General features: G+C 50.4%; 1 protein-coding gene across 2 annotated transcripts in view; it reads left to right on the top strand.

Annotated features, from left to right (window-relative positions):
• The window catches only part of LOC129861015 (FYVE, RhoGEF and PH domain-containing protein 3-like), a 131,811-nt gene extending 116,196 nt beyond the window's left edge, over positions 1-15,615 (top strand). For both annotated transcript variants that reach the window (XM_055932024.1, XM_055932023.1), the window contains exons 14-19: positions 1,276-1,380; positions 3,631-3,684; positions 4,362-4,463; positions 4,617-4,751; positions 12,608-12,754; positions 13,789-15,615. In XM_055932024.1, the coding sequence (XP_055787999.1) occupies positions 1,276-1,380; positions 3,631-3,684; positions 4,362-4,463; positions 4,617-4,751; positions 12,608-12,754; positions 13,789-14,034 (789 nt within the window). In that variant the 3' untranslated portion in view covers positions 14,035-15,615. The remainder of the gene's footprint in view (positions 1-1,275; positions 1,381-3,630; positions 3,685-4,361; positions 4,464-4,616; positions 4,752-12,607; positions 12,755-13,788) is intronic.
• Positions 15,616-20,085: the final 4,470 nt, after the last annotated feature.

Here is a 20,085-nt window from a genome sequence, read left to right on the forward strand (position 1 = left end):
ATGTCTATATACAGTGTTGTAACATTGTGCAAATAGTTAAAGTACAAAAGTAAAAATAAATAAACATAAATATGGGTTGTATTTACAATGTTGTATGTTCTTCACTGGTTGCCCTTTTCTTGTGGCAAAAGGTCACAAATATTGCTGCTGTGATATTTCACCCAGTAGATATGGGAGTTCTTTGTGGATCTGTGTGATCTGAGGGAAATATGTGTCTTTAATATGGTGGTACATTTGGCAGGAGGTTAGGAAGTGCAGCTCAGTTTCCACTTCATTTTGTGGGCAGTGTGCACATAGCCTGTCTTCTCTTGAAAGCCAAGTCTGCCATCGGCGGCCTTTCTCAATAGCAAGGCTAACCTCACTGAGTCTGTACATAGTCAAAGCTTTCCTTAATTTTGGCTCAGTCACAGTGGTCCGGTATTATGCCACTGTGTACTCTCTGTTTAGGGCCAAATAGCATTATAGTTTGCTCTGTTTTTTGTTAATTCTTTCCAATGTGTCAAGTAATTATATTTTTGTTTTCTCATGATTTGGTTTGGTCTAATTGTGTTGCTGTCCTAGGGCTCTGTGGGGTCTGTTTGTGTTTGTGAACAAAGCCCCAGGACCAGCTTGCTTAGGGAACTCTTCTCCAGGTTCATCTCTCTGTAGGTGATGGCTTTGTTATGGAAGGTTTGGGAATCACTTCCTTTTAGGTGGTTGTAGAATTTAACGTCTCTTTTCTGGATTTTGATAATTAGTGGGTATCGGCCTAATTCTGCTCTACATGCATTATTTGGTGTTTTACGTTGTACACGGAGGATCTTTTTGCAGAATTCTGCATGCAGAGTCTCAATTTGGTGTTTGTCCCATTTTTGTGAATTCTTGGTTGGTGAGCGGAACCCAGACCTCACAACCATAAAGGGCAATGGGTTCTGTAACTGATTCAAGTATTTTTAGCCAGATCCTAATTGTTATGTCAAATTGTATGTTCCTTTTGATGGCACAGAAGGCCCTTCTTGCCTTGTTTCTCAGCTCGTTCACAGCTTTGTGGAAGTTACCTGTGGCGCTGATGTTTAGGTCTCTCTCTTTCTCTCTGTCTCCTTGAGGCTGTAGATTGCCGTAGGAATGTTACTGTTGTAAAAATCTGTTGCTTTACTTTCTCTCTGTCACTGCCTCTTGACTTTTATTTTAAACCGGTGAAGAATATGATGGCCGTATGTAACTACAGGCCTTTATAAAGCGTTCTATCCCTCTCTGTTCTCCTATTTCCCTCTTCCCCATCCCTTCCACTCCCAGGTGATCCTGGCCACCATAGAGAGACACAAGCAGAACAGTGAGACCTTTAACAAAGCCTTCAACAGCTCCTTCTCCAGAGAGGAAGACCACCTGCCAGACTCACCGGTCAGTCTGCCTGCCTGTCTGTCTGACTGCCTGTCAGTCTGTCTGTCTAGCCATGAGTCAACCTGCACTATGAGTGTATATATATTCATATGAGAGCACTACAGCTTGGTCAGAGAGTGTATATATATTAATATATATAGTGTGTGTACAGTACCAGTCAAAAGTTTGGACACACCTACTCATTCAAGGGTTTGTCTTCATTTTTACTATTTTCTTCATTGTAGAATAATAGTGAAGACATCAAAACTATGAAATAACACATTTGGAATCATGTAGAAACCAAAAAAAGAGTTAAACAAATCAAAATATATTTTAGATTTTAGATTCTTCAAAGTAGCCACCCTTTGCCTTGATGACTGCTTTGCACACTCTTGGCATTCTCTCAACCAGCTTCATGAGGAATGCTTTTCCAACAGTCTTGAAAGAGTTCCCACATATGCTGAGCACTTGTTGGCTGCTTTTCCTTCACTCTGCGGTCCAGCTCATCCCAAACCATCTCAGTTGGGTTGAGGTTTGGTGATTGTGGAGGCCAGGTCATCTGATGCAGCACTCCATCACTCTTCTTCTTGGTCAAATAGCCCTTACACAGCCTGGAGGTGTGTTAGGTCATTGTCCTGTTGAAAAACAAATGATAGTCCCACTCAGCACAAACCAGATGGGATGGCGTATCGCTGCAGAATGATGTGGTAGCCATGCTGGTTAAGTGTGCATTGAATTATAAATAAATCACTGACAGTGTCACCAGCAAAGCACCATCACACCTCTTCCTTCATGCTTCACGGTGGGAACCACACATGCGGAGATCATCCGTTCACCTATTCTGCGTCTCACAAAGACACCCAAAAATCTTGAATTTGGACACATCAGACCAAGGGACAGATTTCCACCAATTTAATGTCCATTGCTCGTGTTTCTTGGCCCAAGCAAGTCTCTTCTTATTGGTGTAGTGGTTTCTTTAAAGCAATTCGACCATGAAGGCCTGATTCCTCTGAACAGTTGATGTTGAGATGTCTCTGTTACTTGAACTCTGTGAAGCATTTATTTGGGCTGCAATTTCTGAGGCTGGTAACTAATTAACTTATCTTCTGGGTCTTCCTTTCCTGAGGCGATCCTCATAAGAGCCAGTTTCATCATAGTGCCTGATGGTTTTTGCGACTGCACTTGAAGGAACTTTCAAAGTTCTTGACATTTTCCGTATTGACTGACCATGTATTCAAGTAATGATGGTCTGTCATTCTTTGCTTTTTTAGCTGTTCTTGCCATAATATGGAATTTGTCTTTTAACAAATAGGGCTATCTTCTGTATACCACCCCTACCTTGTAACAACACAACTGATTGGCCCAAATGCATTAGGAAGGAAAGAAATTCCACAAATTAACTTTTAAACAAGGCACACCTGTTAATTGAAATGCATTCCAGATGACTACCTCCTGAAGCTGGTTGAGAGAATGCCAAGAGTGTGCGATGCTGTCATCAAGGCAAAGGGTGGCTACTTTGAAGAATCTCAACTATAAAATATATTTAAATTTGTTTAAAAGAAAATTGGTTACTACATGATTCCATATGTGTTATTTCATAGTTTTGATGTCTTCACTATTATTCTACAATGTAGAAGATAGTAAAAATAAATAAAAACCTTGGAATGTAGGTGTGTCCAAACTTTTGACTGGTACTGTATATATTTTGAGTTGGCAAACAAACTGAAAGGGTGCACACTGTCAGTGTGTTGTTTGAACAGATATAAAGCCAAGGTAGGCGATATACTGCCAACTGCAGTTGTGGAATATTTCCTTGTAAGTATAATTAATTGGCTAATCCCTCCTGGTGACGTCGATGGAATGATGTGATTCTTAACCTATAGGAAGTCCCACTAGTTAACTATTTCAAAATTGTGAAAGTCCTCAATGGCGCTGCCCATACTAAGATGGGAGATTCCTCTATTTATCTGTATGACTGACCCACTCTGAACCTGGAGGCCAAACTAGAAACACATAACAGACTACTGTCTTTCTCTCAGGCGTGGCTGCCATCTAGTGGGAGCAAACACACACTGCAGCTTTAGGGGATATTCAGTGTGTTGTTTCCATTCTCTGGCAATGTGGGAGAATGCTTTGTTTGTGATTTGTTGTCACCTGACATGAAGTGCTATCCGTGTAATAACAAGGGGTGTACTTTCAATGTAACTCATACATCTATCCCAGGGTTAAATATGTCACTCTGATCCTGTATTCATGTTCTGCTCTCCTCAGGGTCCCTGGAGCACCACATCCATAGACTCAGACAGTGAAAGACTGCATGAAAGGGTAGGTGTCAATTGTCATATTACAATACATTTCCTCCGGCTCTATTACCTTTTGTGTGATGTTATGGACTCAGCTTTAGATTTCACGACCATTGATCTCTCTTTGCTACAGCGTCAATGACATCGCCCAACATAATACTAGAACCCATACAATGGGCAATAGAATGTGAACACATTGTACCATGAATGTCTGTCTGAGTTCATAACAAGAAGTACATTGATCTCTCCTATTCTAAAGCCTGAATGTTTGTCAGTCTGGTATTACAATGGCAGTGGCTCTATAATCCACACAGTAGTCTGCAGATAGGTAAAATAGTAGGCAGTCTTCTCAATAGCATCACTATCTCACTCTCTAGTAGCAGTGAGAGGTGTCTGTGGAAAGATGAGACACGATCAGGGGGTAAATTTCACATTCCCTCCCACAATGCATCTGTGGTAAAGGGCTGGCGGCTGAAAGAGAAACGGGAGCGACTTTGATTCCCATTTTTCTGTCATAGAGGAAAGAAAGAATAGGGGAGATAACATAGCGAGAAAATGGAGTGAGGAAATGGCAAGATAGAAAGGAAATAGTCCCCTTCACCCAACTTTTTCAGGATTACTTAGGCAATACGAAGATGCACTGAGATAAGATGATTTTGATTTTGATTTTGATACGTTGTTTATTTCTCTGTTTTCCAGAAAAGTTCCAAGAAGAAGGAGAAGGAGAAGCAGACATGTAAAGGCTGCAACGAAAGCTTCAACTTCACCAAGCGCAAACACCACTGCAAAGCATGTGGAGCGGTGAGCACAGAGAGAAAGAGGAGGGTGGGGGCGGATGCAGTTAGTGCCAGTATGCTGCATTTTCGCCAGTGGATGTCTTGTATGATTGATTTTCAGTTGTCTAAATATCTTCTCTCCCTCCATTCCTCTTTCTCTCTTTCCCTCTCTCTGCAGGCCATCTGTGGTAAATGCTCTAAGATGTTGGAGAACAAGACGTGTCGACTGTGTCCTGAATGCTTTGTGACGAGCCAAGTCCCTGAAGGGCCTGCAGGGGCCCCAGGAGAACTGAAGAGGAAAGCTACAGCCGAGGTGAGGACCGTCTGACTCTCAGCTTATAGAATACAATAGAAAATAGTAGAATATAACTTCATCTAAATGAAGCTTCCCCTCACAAGTATCATAAGACAATCACACATCATACTTATTGTATATGGCACAGTGTTGCTGAGAAGCTAACATGGACAGGGGGGAGATGTGGGGGGGGGGGGGGGTGGGGGGGGTTGGCTTATAGAGGTTGGCAGCGGGTATATTGTTTCAATGCCAGCCTCTGGAGAGAGCAGAACAATCCCGTTAGTCACCCCAGCATGGCAGAGAGGACAGAGCCCTGCCCAGACAGCCCCACAGAGCATGGTGCACCTCTTTCAGTCTCACACACACACGCACTATAGAGACAAAAAGTGGTACACACAGTCCATAGTCTGCAGGGCTCAATAGGATTAATCTCTCAGTGTTTACCAGGAGTCAATATGAATTAGTGTTCAATAGAGGGCCTGTGCAGTGGGGCAGTAACAGTGGGCCTCCAGCACCACATCAGTAACAGTGGGGCGCCAGCACCACATCAGTAACAGTGGGGCTCCAGCACCACATCAATAACAGTGGGCCTCCAGCACCACATCAATAACAGTGGGGCGCCAGCACCACATCAGTAACAGTGGTTCTCCAGCACCACATTATTAACAGTGGGCCTCCAGCACCACATCAGTAACAGTGGGGCTCCAGCACCACATCAGTAACAGTGGGGCTCCAGCACCACATCAGTAACAGTGGGGTTCCAGCACCACATCAGTAACAGTGGGGCGCCAGCACCACATCAGTAACAGTGGGGCTCCAGCACCACATCAATAACAGTGGGGCGCCAGCACCACATCAGTAACAGTGGGGCTCCAGCACCACATCAGTAACAGTGGGCCTCCAGCACCACATCAGTAACAGTGGTTCTCCAGCACCACATCAATAACAGTGGGGCGCCAGCACCACATCAGTAACAGTGGGCCTCCAGCACCACATCAGTAACAGTGGGGCTCCAGCACCACATCAGTAACAGTGGGGCGCCAGCTCCACATCAATAACAGTGGGGCGCCAGCTCCACATCAATAACAGTGGTTCTCCAGCACCACATCAATAACAGTGGTTCTCCAGCTCCACATCAATAACAGTGGTTCTCCAGCTCCACATCAATAACAGTGGTTCTCCAGCACCACATCAATAACAGTGGGGCGCCAGCACCACATCAATAACAGTGGGGCTCCAGGACCACATCAATAACAGTGGGGCTCCAGCACCACATCAGTAACAGTGGGGCGCCAGCACCACATCAATAACAGTGGTTCTCCAGCACCACATCAATAACAGTGGGGCGCCAGCACCACATCAGTAACAGTGGGCCTCCAGCACCACATCAGTAACAATGGGCCTCCAGCACCACATCAATAACAGTGGGGCTCCAGCACCACATCAGTAACAGTGGGGCGCCAGCACCACATCAGTAACAGTGGTTCTCCAGCACCACATCAGTAACAGTGGTTCTCGAGCACCACATCAATAACAGTGGGGCTAGAGCACCACATCAGTAACAGTGGGGCGCCAGCACCACATCAGTAACAGTGGGGCTCCAGCACCACATCAGTAACAGTGGGGCTCCAGCACCACATCAGTAACAGTGGGGCGCCAGCACCACATCAGTAACAGTGGTTCTCCAGCACCACATCAGTAACAGTGGGGCTCCAGCACCACATCAGTAACAGTGGGGCTCCAGCACCACATCAGTAACAGTGGTTCTCCAGCACCACATCAGTAACAGTGGGGCGCCAGCACCGCATCAGTAACAGTGGGGCTCCAGCACCACATCAGTAACAGTGGGGCTCCAGCACCACATCAGTAACAGTGGGGCTCCAGCACCACATCAATAACAGTGGGGCTCCAGCACCGCATCAGTAACAGTGGGGCGCCAGCACCACATCAGTAACAGTGGGGCTCCAGCACCACATCAGTAACAGTGGGGCGCCAGCACCACATCAGTAACAGTGGGGCTCCAGCACCACATCAGTAACAGTGGTTCTCCAGCACCACATCAATAACAGTGGTTCTCCAGCACCACATCAATAACAGTGGGGCGCCAGCACCACATCAATAACAGTGGGGCTCCAGCACCACATCAATAACAGTGGGGCTCCAGCACCACATCAGTAACAGTGGGGCGCCAGCACCACATCAGTAACAGTGGGGCACCAGCACCACATCAGTAACAGTGGTTCTCCAGCACCACATCAATAACAGTGGGGCGCCAGCACCACATCAGTAACAGTGGGGCGCCAGCACCACATCAGTAACAGTGGTTCTCCAGCACCACATCAGTAACAGTGGTTCTCCAGCACCACATCAATAACAGTGGGGCTACAGCACCACATCAGTAACAGTGGGGCTCCAGCACCACATCAGTAACAGTGGTTCTCCAGCACCACATCAGTAACAGTGGGGCGCCAGCACCACATCAGTAACAGTGGGGCTCCAGCACCACATCAGTAACAGTGGGCCTCCAGCACCACATCAGTAACAGTGGGGCTACAGCACCACATTAGTAACAGTGGGGCTCCAGCACCACATCAGTAACAGTGGTTCTCCAGCACCACATCAGTAACAGTGGTTCGCCAGCACCACATCATTAACAGTGGTTCGCCAGCACCACATCAGTAACAGTGGTTCTCCAGCACCACATCAGTAACAGTGGTTCTCCAGCACCACATCAGTAACAGTGGGCCTCCAGCACCACATCAGTAACAGTGGGCCTCCAGCACCACATCAGTAACAGTGGGGCTCCAGCACCACATCAGTAACAGTGGGGCTCCAGCACCACATCAGTAACAGTGGGCCTCCAGCACCACATCAGTAACAGTGGGGCTCCAGCACCACATCAGTAACAGTGGGGTTCCAGCACCACATCAGTAACAGTGGGGCTCCAGCACCACATCAATAACAGTGGGGCGCCAGCACCACATCAATAACAGTGGTTCTCCAGCACCACATCAATAACAGTGGGGCTCCAGCACCACATCAATAACAGTGGGGCGCCAGCACCTCATCAGTAACAGTGGTTCTCCAGCACCACATCAGTAACAGTGGTTCTCCAGCACCACATCAGTAACAGTGGTTCTCCAGCACCGCATCAGTAACAGTGGGGCTCCAGCACCACATCAGTAACAGTGGGCGCCAGCACCACATCAGTAACAGTGGGGCTCCAGCACCACATCAGTAACAGTGGGGCTCCAGCACCACATCAGTAACAGTGGGGCTCCAGCACCACATCAGTAACAGTGGGCCTCCAGCACCGCATCAGTAACAGTGGGGTGCCAGCACCACATCAGTAACAGTGGGGCTCCAGCACCACATCAATAACAGTGGGGCGCCAGCACCACATCAGTAACAGTGGGCGCCAGCACCACATCAGTAACAGTGGGCGCCAGCACCACATCAGTAACAGTGGTTCTCCAGCACCACATCAATAACAGTGGTTCTCCAGCACCACATCAATAACAGTGGGGCGCCAGCACCACATCAATAACAGTGGGGCTCCAGCACCACATCAGTAACAGTGGGGCGCCAGCACCACATCATTAACAGTGGGGCGCCAGCACCACATCAGTAACAGTGGTTTTCCAGCACCACATCAATAACAGTGGGACGCCAGCACCACATCAATAACAGTGGGGCGCCCGCACCACATCAATAACAGTGGGGCTCCAGCACCACATCAATAACAGTGGGGCTCCAGCACCACATCAATAACAGTGGGGCTCCAGCACCACATCAGTAACAGTGGGGCGCCAGCACCACATCAGTAACAGTGGGCCTCCAGCACCACATCAGTAACAGTGGGCCTCCAGCACCACATCAGTAACAGTGGGGCTCCAGCACCACATCAGTAACAGTGGGGCTCCAGCACCACATCAGTAACAGTGGGGCTCCAGCACCACATCAGTAACAGTGGGCCTCCAGCACCACATCAGTAACAGTGGGGCTCCAGCACCACATCAGTAACAGTGGGGTTCCAGCACCACATCAGTAACAGTGGGGCTCCAGCACCACATCAGTAACAGTGGGGCTCCAGCACCATATCAGTAACAATGGGCCTCCAGCACCACATCAGTAACAGTGGGGCTCCAGCACCACATCAGTAACAGTGGGCCTCCAGCACCACATCAGTAACAGTGGGCCTCCAGCACCACATCAGTAACAGTGGGGCTCCAGCACCACATCAGTAACAGTGGTTCTCCAGCACCACATCAATAACAGTGGTTCTCCAGCACCACATCAGTAACAGTGGTTCTCCAGCACCACATCAGTAACAGTGGTTCTCCAGCACCACATCAGTAACAGTGGGCCTCCAGCACCACATCAGTAACAGTGGGGCTCCAGCACCACATCAGTAACAGTGGGCCTCCAGCACCACATCAGTAACAGTGGGGCTCCAGCACCACATCAATAACAGTGGGGCGCCAGCACCACATCAATAACAGTGGTTTCTCCAGCACCACATCAATAACAGTGGTTCTCCAGCACCACATCAGTAACAGTGGGGATCCAGCACCACATCAATAACAGTGGTTCTCCAGCACCACATCAGTAACAGTGGTTCTCCAGCACCACATCAGTAACAGTGGGGCTCCAGCACCACATCAGTAACAGTGGGCCTCCAGCACCACATCAGTAACAGTGGTTCTCCAGCACCACATCAGTAACAGTGGGGCGCCAGCACCGCATCAGTAACAGTGGGGCTCCAGCACCACATCAGTAACAGTGGGGCTCCAGCACCACATCAGTAACAGTGGGGCTCCAGCACCACATCAATAACAGTGGGGCTCCAGCACCGCATCAGTAACAGTGGGGCGCCAGCACCACATCAGTAACAGTGGGGCTCCAGCACCACATCAGTAACAGTGGGGCGCCAGCACCACATCAGTAACAGTGGGGCTCCAGCACCACATCAGTAACAGTGGTTCTCCAGCACCACATCAATAACAGTGGTTCTCCAGCACCACATCAATAACAGTGGGGCGCCAGCACCACATCAATAACAGTGGGGCTCCAGCACCACATCAATAACAGTGGGGCTCCAGCACCACATCAGTAACAGTGGGGCGCCAGCACCACATCAGTAACAGTGGGGCACCAGCACCACATCAGTAACAGTGGTTCTCCAGCACCACATCAATAACAGTGGGGCGCCAGCACCACATCAGTAACAGTGGGGCGCCAGCACCACATCAGTAACAGTGGTTCTCCAGCACCACATCAGTAACAGTGGTTCTCCAGCACCACATCAATAACAGTGGGGCTACAGCACCACATCAGTAACAGTGGGGCTCCAGCACCACATCAGTAACAGTGGTTCTCCAGCACCACATCAGTAACAGTGGGGCGCCAGCACCACATCAGTAACAGTGGGGCTCCAGCACCACATCAGTAACAGTGGGCCTCCAGCACCACATCAGTAACAGTGGGGCTACAGCACCACATTAGTAACAGTGGGGCTCCAGCACCACATCAGTAACAGTGGTTCTCCAGCACCACATCAGTAACAGTGGTTCGCCAGCACCACATCATTAACAGTGGTTCGCCAGCACCACATCAGTAACAGTGGTTCTCCAGCACCACATCAGTAACAGTGGTTCTCCAGCACCACATCAGTAACAGTGGGCCTCCAGCACCACATCAGTAACAGTGGGCCTCCAGCACCACATCAGTAACAGTGGGGCTCCAGCACCACATCAGTAACAGTGGGGCTCCAGCACCACATCAGTAACAGTGGGCCTCCAGCACCACATCAGTAACAGTGGGGCTCCAGCACCACATCAGTAACAGTGGGGTTCCAGCACCACATCAGTAACAGTGGGGCTCCAGCACCACATCAATAACAGTGGGGCGCCAGCACCACATCAATAACAGTGGTTCTCCAGCACCACATCAATAACAGTGGGGCTCCAGCACCACATCAATAACAGTGGGGCGCCAGCACCTCATCAGTAACAGTGGTTCTCCAGCACCACATCAGTAACAGTGGTTCTCCAGCACCACATCAGTAACAGTGGTTCTCCAGCACCGCATCAGTAACAGTGGGGCTCCAGCACCACATCAGTAACAGTGGGCGCCAGCACCACATCAGTAACAGTGGGGCTCCAGCACCACATCAGTAACAGTGGGGCTCCAGCACCACATCAGTAACAGTGGGGCTCCAGCACCACATCAGTAACAGTGGGCCTCCAGCACCGCATCAGTAACAGTGGGGTGCCAGCACCACATCAGTAACAGTGGGGCTCCAGCACCACATCAATAACAGTGGGGCGCCAGCACCACATCAGTAACAGTGGGCGCCAGCACCACATCAGTAACAGTGGGCGCCAGCACCACATCAGTAACAGTGGTTCTCCAGCACCACATCAATAACAGTGGTTCTCCAGCACCACATCAATAACAGTGGGGCGCCAGCACCACATCAATAACAGTGGGGCTCCAGCACCACATCAGTAACAGTGGGGCGCCAGCACCACATCATTAACAGTGGGGCGCCAGCACCACATCAGTAACAGTGGTTTTCCAGCACCACATCAATAACAGTGGGGCGCCAGCACCACATCAATAACAGTGGGGCGCCCGCACCACATCAATAACAGTGGGGCTCCAGCACCACATCAATAACAGTGGGGCTCCAGCACCACATCAATAACAGTGGGGCTCCAGCACCACATCAGTAACAGTGGGGCGCCAGCACCACATCAGTAACAGTGGGCCTCCAGCACCACATCAGTAACAGTGGGCCTCCAGCACCACATCAGTAACAGTGGGGCTCCAGCACCACATCAGTAACAGTGGGGCTCCAGCACCACATCAGTAACAGTGGGGCTCCAGCACCACATCAGTAACAGTGGGCCTCCAGCACCACATCAGTAACAGTGGGGCTCCAGCACCACATCAGTAACAGTGGGGTTCCAGCACCACATCAGTAACAGTGGGGCTCCAGCACCACATCAGTAACAGTGGGGCTCCAGCACCATATCAGTAACAATGGGCCTCCAGCACCACATCAGTAACAGTGGGGCTCCAGCACCACATCAGTAACAGTGGGCCTCCAGCACCACATCAGTAACAGTGGGCCTCCAGCACCACATCAGTAACAGTGGGGCTCCAGCACCACATCAGTAACAGTGGTTCTCCAGCACCACATCAATAACAGTGGTTCTCCAGCACCACATCAGTAACAGTGGTTCTCCAGCACCACATCAGTAACAGTGGTTCTCCAGCACCACATCAGTAACAGTGGGCCTCCAGCACCACATCAGTAACAGTGGGGCTCCAGCACCACATCAGTAACAGTGGGGCTCCAGCACCACATCAGTAACAGTGGGGCTCCAGCACCACATCAATAACAGTGGGGCGCCAGCACCACATCAATAACAGTGGTTTCTCCAGCACCACATCAATAACAGTGGTTCTCCAGCACCACATCAGTAACAGTGGGGATCCAGCACCACATCAATAACAGTGGTTCTCCAGCACCACATCAGTAACAGTGGTTCTCCAGCACCACATCAGTAACAGTGGGGCTCCAGCACCACATCAGTAACAGTGGGCCTCCAGCACCACATCAGTAACAGTGGTTCTCCAGCACCACATCAGTAACAGTGGGGCTCCAGCACCACTGATCATCACTTTGAATTAAAAGTAGAGCAAATAGTGAAAGTGAGCTCCCGTTCCAAACATTGGTTTGTTAATGGGTTAGAAATATACTGTATTTCTCTGAATATTATGTGAGTACTGGCTCCCACTGCAGTGGATCAACATTGGGATTGTGCCTTTAACTCTGCCTCCTGTGTGTGTTTCTGTCCCTCCAGAAGCAGGTGTCTCCGTCTCTATTGGGGGACAACTGTCTGCAGTGTGGCCAGCTGCAGGTGCAGGAGAAGGGCAAGAGCTGGACCAAGACCTGGGTGGCCGTCACCAAGACTGAACCTCTAGTGCTGTACCTGCAGACCAGCGGACAGGTAAGGGTTAACCTCACACACACACCTGAGGGTCTTTGTCCTGAGGGTCTCTGTCCTGAGGGTCTCTCTCCTGAGGGTCTCTCCTGAGGGTCTCTGTCCTGAGGGTCCTTGTCCTGAGAGTCTCTCTTGAGGGCCTCTCTCTTGAGGGCCTCTCTCTTGAGGGCCTCTCTACTGAGGGTCTCTCTCCTGAGGGTATTTTTCATGTCTGTCTATTTCAGTGTCTTTGTGTACCTGTCTGTCTGTCTGCCTGCCTGTCTGTCTGTCTGTCTGTCTGTCTGTCTGTCTGTCTGTGTGTCTGTCTGTGTCTGCATGTGTATTTGTGTCTTTGTACCGCTGTCTTGTCTACATCCCTTCTCCATGCCCAGGTCACATGTATAAACCTGTCTGTATGTGTGCTTTACCTTACATTAACATTTGAGTCATTTAGCAGACGCTCTTATCCAGAGCGACTTCCTTAGTGCATTCATCTTATGATAGCTAGGTGGGACAACCACATGTCTCAGTCATAGTAAGTATATTTTTCCTCAGTAAAGGAGCTATCAGCAATCTTTTCACACCCTGTAATATACAGCATGTTCCTACGGTCTGTACGCAAGGTGGAATTTGAACCATTGAAGGGATGAAAAAGAACTGACCTTGTGTCTGTTGCTTGGGGAAACCTTTACCTACTTCTCCCCTCTCCTGAAGGTGCTTCACAAGTGTCCTTTATAGGATAGGTGCAGTGTGCAGGCATCTCCAGGGCTGAAAACCAGTCACTGTAGACAGCTCTCCCCATTCCATTTTAGAGACCAGAATCCCATCTCTGCAACAATCTTAGGCAGGCAGAAAGCTGACATCCCCTGGCAGAAGATTAGGATTATTGATTGTTAGAATTGAATGATTAGATAGAAACTGGGGAATGAGGAGGGGGAGAGGAGAGCGGTTATGCACGTGCCTTATAAAATACAATCTAGCCCCCTGCATTAAATGAGAGAAACACTGCACTGTTATGCTTCCTCTTGATTCTGATTGGCCTATTTGTTGTGACTCTTCAGGACTCCCGTGGGGTACGAGCCATACCCCTCCCGGGGTTTGAGGTGAACATGGCAGCGCCATCGGCAACAGAGAAGTCAGAGCTCAAACACGCGTTCCGGCTGAGTAACTCCCAGCAGGCTCTGCTGTTCATCGCCCAGGATGCAGAGGTCCAGGACCAGTGGGTGGAGCTTCTCTCTAGAGCCGCCCGCGGGGAAACAACCACAGTCACGCCTGTCAGCCTGACGGATCACAGGAAGAGCCAATAGGGAGGCTCCGTTGATGCCACAGGACCCTCCCTCTCCTTCCCACCTCTCACCCCCTCTCCTGTGGACAGAGCACACATTACTTGAATTCACTTTACCTTGGCACTTTTTGTTTTGTTTTCTTTGAAGGGAAGGAAGAATCCTCTCCTCTGCTGCCCTTGCCTCCACCAGACACACACACATTCACACACAGAGTCACTCTTTCCCTGGCTCTCTCTATCTCTCTCGCATACACACACACACACATTCACACACAGACTCACTCTTTCCCTGGCTCTCTCTATCTCTCTCGCATACACACACACACATTCACACACAGACTCGCTCTTTCCCTGGCTCTCTATCTCTCTTGCTTACACACACACACATACACATGCACACACGCACACACACACACACACAACACATACACACTTGTTATTTCTCTCAGTGTTCTCTGCAGTTCAAGAAGAACAGAAGACTCTTTGATTTAATATGTTTTGTATTATAGCTGAAGGCATTTTTAAGATGAATCCTGTATGATTTTATAAAACAATGAAGTTTGTTGTACATTGTGTGACTGTGTTGTGAAGCATTAACCCCTGTTGGTCTGTCTGTCTGTCTACCTGTCTGTGTGTTCCTCCTGTGTTTTATTTCACTATTGAATGTTAGCGTATTGAACCCCAGACACCTTTCCCCACCCCTGTGGTCCCAGTGCCAGCTCAGTGGTGGTTGTACAGTATGTATGCTATATTGTGTCATTAGTATAAAGAGATCCATTTAACTTAAGAGACGTGAACGAACGCTTGTGGCTGGCCACCTGATGCTCCCACTATCAGCCCCCCAACTCCTCACAGCCCTTCCCCCAAACACTCCCACCCTCACCCCACTATCATCCCCCAACTCCTCACAGCCCTCCCCCCAAACACTCTCACCCTCACCCCACTATCATCCCCCAACTCCTCACAGCCTTCCCCCCCCAAACACTCCCACCCTCACCCCACTATCATCCCCCAACTCCTCACAGCCCTCCCCACCAAACACTCCCACCTTCACCCCACTATCATCACCCAACTCCTCACAGCCCTCCCCCCAAACACTCCCACCCTCACCCCACTATCATCCCCCAACTCCTCACAGCCCTCCCCCCAAACACTCCCACCCTCACCCCACTATCAGCCCCCCAACTCCTCCCCCTGTCTCCTGGATGGGCTCTTTCCCTCCCTCCTCTTTCTATAAACTCTGCCCCCTTGACCAGGAGAATATACTACCACTTCCTGTTTTTACCGCTTACCTGCTTCTGGTCATGTGATAGAAACCTTAGCAACGATACAAGTACTGTACGATTGCGCGTTCTGCCTTGCCCCCCTCTACCCCCAACCCCCCGGCACCAGCTTGTAAAGAACCAGAAAATTGTTTAGTCATCTCTATGTGCATGTATAAACTCACTCATATTTATGTACCGTACCCTGAAAACCCCAGTGGCCCTCTTTCCTCTTTGTCGTACTGTAAAGTGAGCAGACTCAGTATTGCGTGTTTTAACCCTGGCTTGTGCACTGTGGATGAGCAGTCAAGCATATCATCAATAAAGAGACATATGGCTCACTCAGTGTCATACTGTCCAACATGATCCTTTGAGTGTCATTTTGTATTCACAATTCTCCCTCAATTCTGTCTTTATTCATTCTCCTCTCTCCCACACAGACATACTTTGAGTTGTTGAAGACCTTGGCTCTGTAAACGGGTTTCTTTCTTCTGCTATTTCTATTCCCTAACTTAATGACAGTGTTTAATCCGGTATGAATATTGGATCTCATGCAATATTTGGCAAGTAGGTATATTGTTGTGGAAATTCTTACACAGGCACACTCAAAGTCAATCTTAAATTAATAATTGTTTATTGTCAGCGCGCTGGAGAGGTTCCAACAAATGTAATGCACCATATTGAACGTCTGTCAGGAGCTCTGCTGGGGCAGTCCCAGCAGTTGTCTTATATACGGCTATACACAGACAAGTTATATTTGCATGATTTAGCATAATACATTCATCATTACTGTTTTATTTCATTCATGTGACCGACCAGTACTGGTTCATAACATGTGACAGACCAATACCTCACGAGGATTCTCCTCTCTAAGTTGAGACCTTGAAACTGAGATATCTATCGTTGTCACGCCCTGGCCTTTGTTATCTTTGTTTTCTGTAATAGTTTGGTTAGGTCAGGGTGTGACAGGGGGGAAGTTTGTGTGTTTTTGTCTTGTCTTGGGTGGTTGTATGGTATAGGGGGTTTAGGTAGAGTAGATGGGTTTGTGTTTGAGTGTAGGTGTCTAGGTATGTCTATGGTTGCCTGAATGGTTCTCAATCAGAGACAGCTGTCATTCATTGTCTCTGATTGGGAGCCATATTTAAGGCAGCCATAGGCAGTAGGCTTTTGTGGGTAGTTGTCTATGTTCTATGTTGCATGTGTGCACTTAGTCTATTATAGCTTCACGTTCGTCTGTTTGTTTTGTTTTCATTCGCTTTTGTCTTCCAATAAAAGAAGATGTATTTTTCACACGCTGCGCCTTGGTCCACTCATTCGTCTCAAGACGTTCGTGACAGAACTACCCACCAAAGAAGGACCAAGCAGCGTGTCAAGCAGCAGCAGGAACAACCTACACAGGATTTCTGGACATGGGAGGACGAATTGGATGGTAAGGGACCTTGGGCTCAACCTGGAGAATATCGCCGCCCTCGTGAAGAGCTGGAGGCAGCTAAAGCCGAGAGGCGGTGGTATGAGGAGGCAGCACGGAGGCGAGGCTGGAAGCCTGTTAATCAAGCCCAAACATTTCTTGGGGGGGCTACAACAGAGTATGGCGAAGTCAGGTAGGAGACCTGAGCCAACTCCCTGTACTTACTGTGGAGAGCGAGAGTACGGGCAGACACCGTGTTATGCGGTAGAGCGTATGGTGTCTGCTGTACGTGTGCATAGCCCGGTGCGGTACATACCAGCTCCTCGTATCGGCCGGGCTAGATTGAGTATTGAGCCAGGTGCCATGAAGCCGGCTCAACGCGTCTGGTCTCCAGTGCGTCTCCTCGGGCCGGCATACATTGCACCAGCCTTACGCATGGTGTCCCCGGTTCGCCTACACAGCCCAGTGTGGGTTATTCCACCTCCCCGCACTGGTCGGGCTACAGGGAGCATAGAACCAGGTAAGGTTGGGCAGGCTCAGTGCTCAAGGGAGCCAGTACGCCTGCACGGTCCGGTATTTCCGGCGCCACCTCCCCGCCCCAGCCCAGTACCACCAGTGCCTACACCACGCACCAGGCTTCCTGTGCGTCTCCAGAGCCCTGTTCCTCCTCCACGCACTAGCCCTGTGGTGCGTGTCTCCAGCCCATTACCACCAGTGCCTACACCACGCACCAAGCCTCCTGTGCGTCTCCAGAGTCCTGTGCGTCCTGTTGCTGCTCCCCGCACTAGCCTGAAGGTGCGTGTCCTTAGCCCGGTACCTCCAGTTCCGGTACCACGCACCAGGCCTACAGTGCGCCTCAGCCGGCCAGAGTCTGCCGTCTGCACAGCGGCGCCTGAACTGCCCGTCTGCCCAGCGGCACCTGAACTGCCCGTCTGCCCAGCAGCGGCTGAACTGCCCGTCTGCCCAGCGGCGGCTGAACTGCCCGTCTGCCCAGTGGCGCCTGAACTGCCCGTCTGCCCAGCGGCGCCTGAACTGCCCGTCTGCCAAGCGCCGCCTGCGCTGCCCGTCTGTACTGAGCCTTCAAAGCCGCCCGTCTGTCCTGAGCCTTCAAAGCCGCCCGTCTGTCCTGAGCCTTCAAAGCCGCCCGTCTGTCCTGAGCATTCAGAGCCGCCCGTCAGTCAGGAGCCGCTAGAGCCGCCCGCCAGTCAGGAGCCGCTAGAGCCTTCCGCCAGACAGGAGCCGCTAGAGCCTTCCGCCAGACAGGAGCCGCCAGAGCCTTCCGCCAGACAGGAGCCGCCAGAGCCTTCCGCCAGACAGGAGCCGCCAGAGCCTTCCGCCAGACAGGAGCCGCCAGAGCCTTCCGCCAAACAGGAGCCGCCAGAGCCTTCCGCCAGACAGGAGCCGCCAGAGCCTCCCGCCAGACAGGAGCCGCCAGAGCCTTCCGCCAGACAGGAGCCGCCAGAGCCTTCCGCCAGACAGGAGCCGCCAGAGCCGTCATCCAGCCATGACCAGCCAGAGCCGTCATCCAGCCATGACCAGCCAGAGCCAGCATCCAGCCATGACCAGCCAGAGCCGTCATCCAGCCAGGACCAGCCAGAGCCGGCCAGAGCCGGCATAGAACGGCATAGGCAAGATGCAGTAGATGGTATAGAGTACAGTATATACATATGAGATGAGTAATGTAGGGTATGTAAACATAAAGTGGCATAGTTTAAAGTGGCTAGTGATACATGTATTACATAAAGATGGCAAGATGCAGTCGATGATATAGAGTACAGTATATACATATACATATGAGATGAGTAATGTAGGGTATGTAAACATTATATTAAGTGGCATTGTTTAAAGTGGCTAGTGGTACATTTTTACATAATTTCCATCAATTCCCATTATTAAAGTGGCTGGAGTTGAGTCAGTATGTTGGCAGCGGCCGCTAAATGTTAGTGGTGGCTGTTTAACAGTCTGATGGCCTTGAGATAGAAGCTGTTTTTCAGTCTCTCGGTCCCTGCTTTGATGCACCTGTACTGACCTCGCCTTCTGGATGATAGCGGGGTGAACAGGCAGTGGCTTGGGTGGTTGTTGTCCTTGATGATCTTTATGGCCTTCCTGTGACATCGGGTGGTGTAGGTGTCCTGGAGGGCAGGTAGTTTGCCCCCGGTGATGCGTTGTGCAGACCTCACTACCCTCTGGAGAGCCTTACGGTTGTGGGCGGAGCAGTTGCCGTACCAGGCGGTGATACAGCCCGACAGGATGCTCTCGATTGTGCATCTGTAGAAGTTTGCGAGTGCTTTTGGTGACAAGCCAAATTTCTTCAGCCTCCTGAGGTTGAAGAGGCGCTACTGCGCCTTCTTCACAACGCTGTCTGTGTGGGTGGACCAATTCAGTTTGTCCGTGATGTGTACACCGAGGAACTTAAAACTTTCCACCTTCTCCACTACTGTCCCGTCGATGTAGATAGGGGGGTGCTCCCTCTGCTGTTTCCTGAAGTCCACAATCATCTCCTTTGTTTTGTTGACGTTGAGTGTGAGGTTATTTTCCCGACACCACACTCCGAGGGCCCTCACCTCCTCCCTGTAGGCCGTCTCGTCGTTGTTGGTAATCAAGCCTACCACTGTAGTGTCATCCGCAAACTTGATGATTGAGTTGGAGGCGTGCATGGCCACGCAGTCGTGGGTGAACAGGGAGTACAGGAGAGGGCTCAGAACGCACCCTTGTGGGGCCCCAGTGTTGAGGATCAGCGGGGTGGAGATGTTGTTACCTACCCTCACCACCTGGGGGCGACCCGTCAGGAAGTCCAGGACCCGGTTGCACAGGGCGGGGTCGAGACCCAGGGTCTCGAGCTTGATGACGGGTTTGGAGGGTACTATGGTGTTAAATGCTGAGCTGTAGTCGATGAACAGCATTCTCACATAGGTATTCCTCTTGTCCAGTTGGGTTAGGGCAGTGTGCAGTGTGGTTCCGATTGCGTCGTCTGTGGACCTATTGGGTCGGTAAGCAAATTGGAGTGGGTCTAGGGTGTCCGGTAGGGTGGAGGTGATATGGTCCTTGACTAGTCTCTCAAAGCACTTCATGATGACGGAAGTGAGTGCTACGGGGCGGTAGTCGTTTAGCTCAGTTACCTTAGCTTTCTTGGGAACAGGAACAATGGTGGCCCTCTTGAAGCATGTGGGAACAGCAGACTGGGATAAGGATTGATTGAATATGTCCGTAAACACACCAGCCGGCTGGTCTGCGCATGCTCTGAGGACGCGGCTGGGAATGACATCTGAGCCTGCAGCCTTGCGAGGGTTAACACGTTTAAATGTTTTACTCACCTCGGCTGCAGTGAAGGAGAGCCCGCAGGTTTTGGTAGCGGGCCGTGTCAGTGGCACTGTATTGTCCTCAAAGCGAGCAAAAAGGTTAT

The sequence above is a fragment of the Salvelinus fontinalis genome, chromosome 8 (assembly GCF_029448725.1).
Source record: "Salvelinus fontinalis isolate EN_2023a chromosome 8, ASM2944872v1, whole genome shotgun sequence".
Taxonomy (NCBI): Eukaryota; Metazoa; Chordata; class Actinopteri; order Salmoniformes; family Salmonidae; genus Salvelinus; species Salvelinus fontinalis.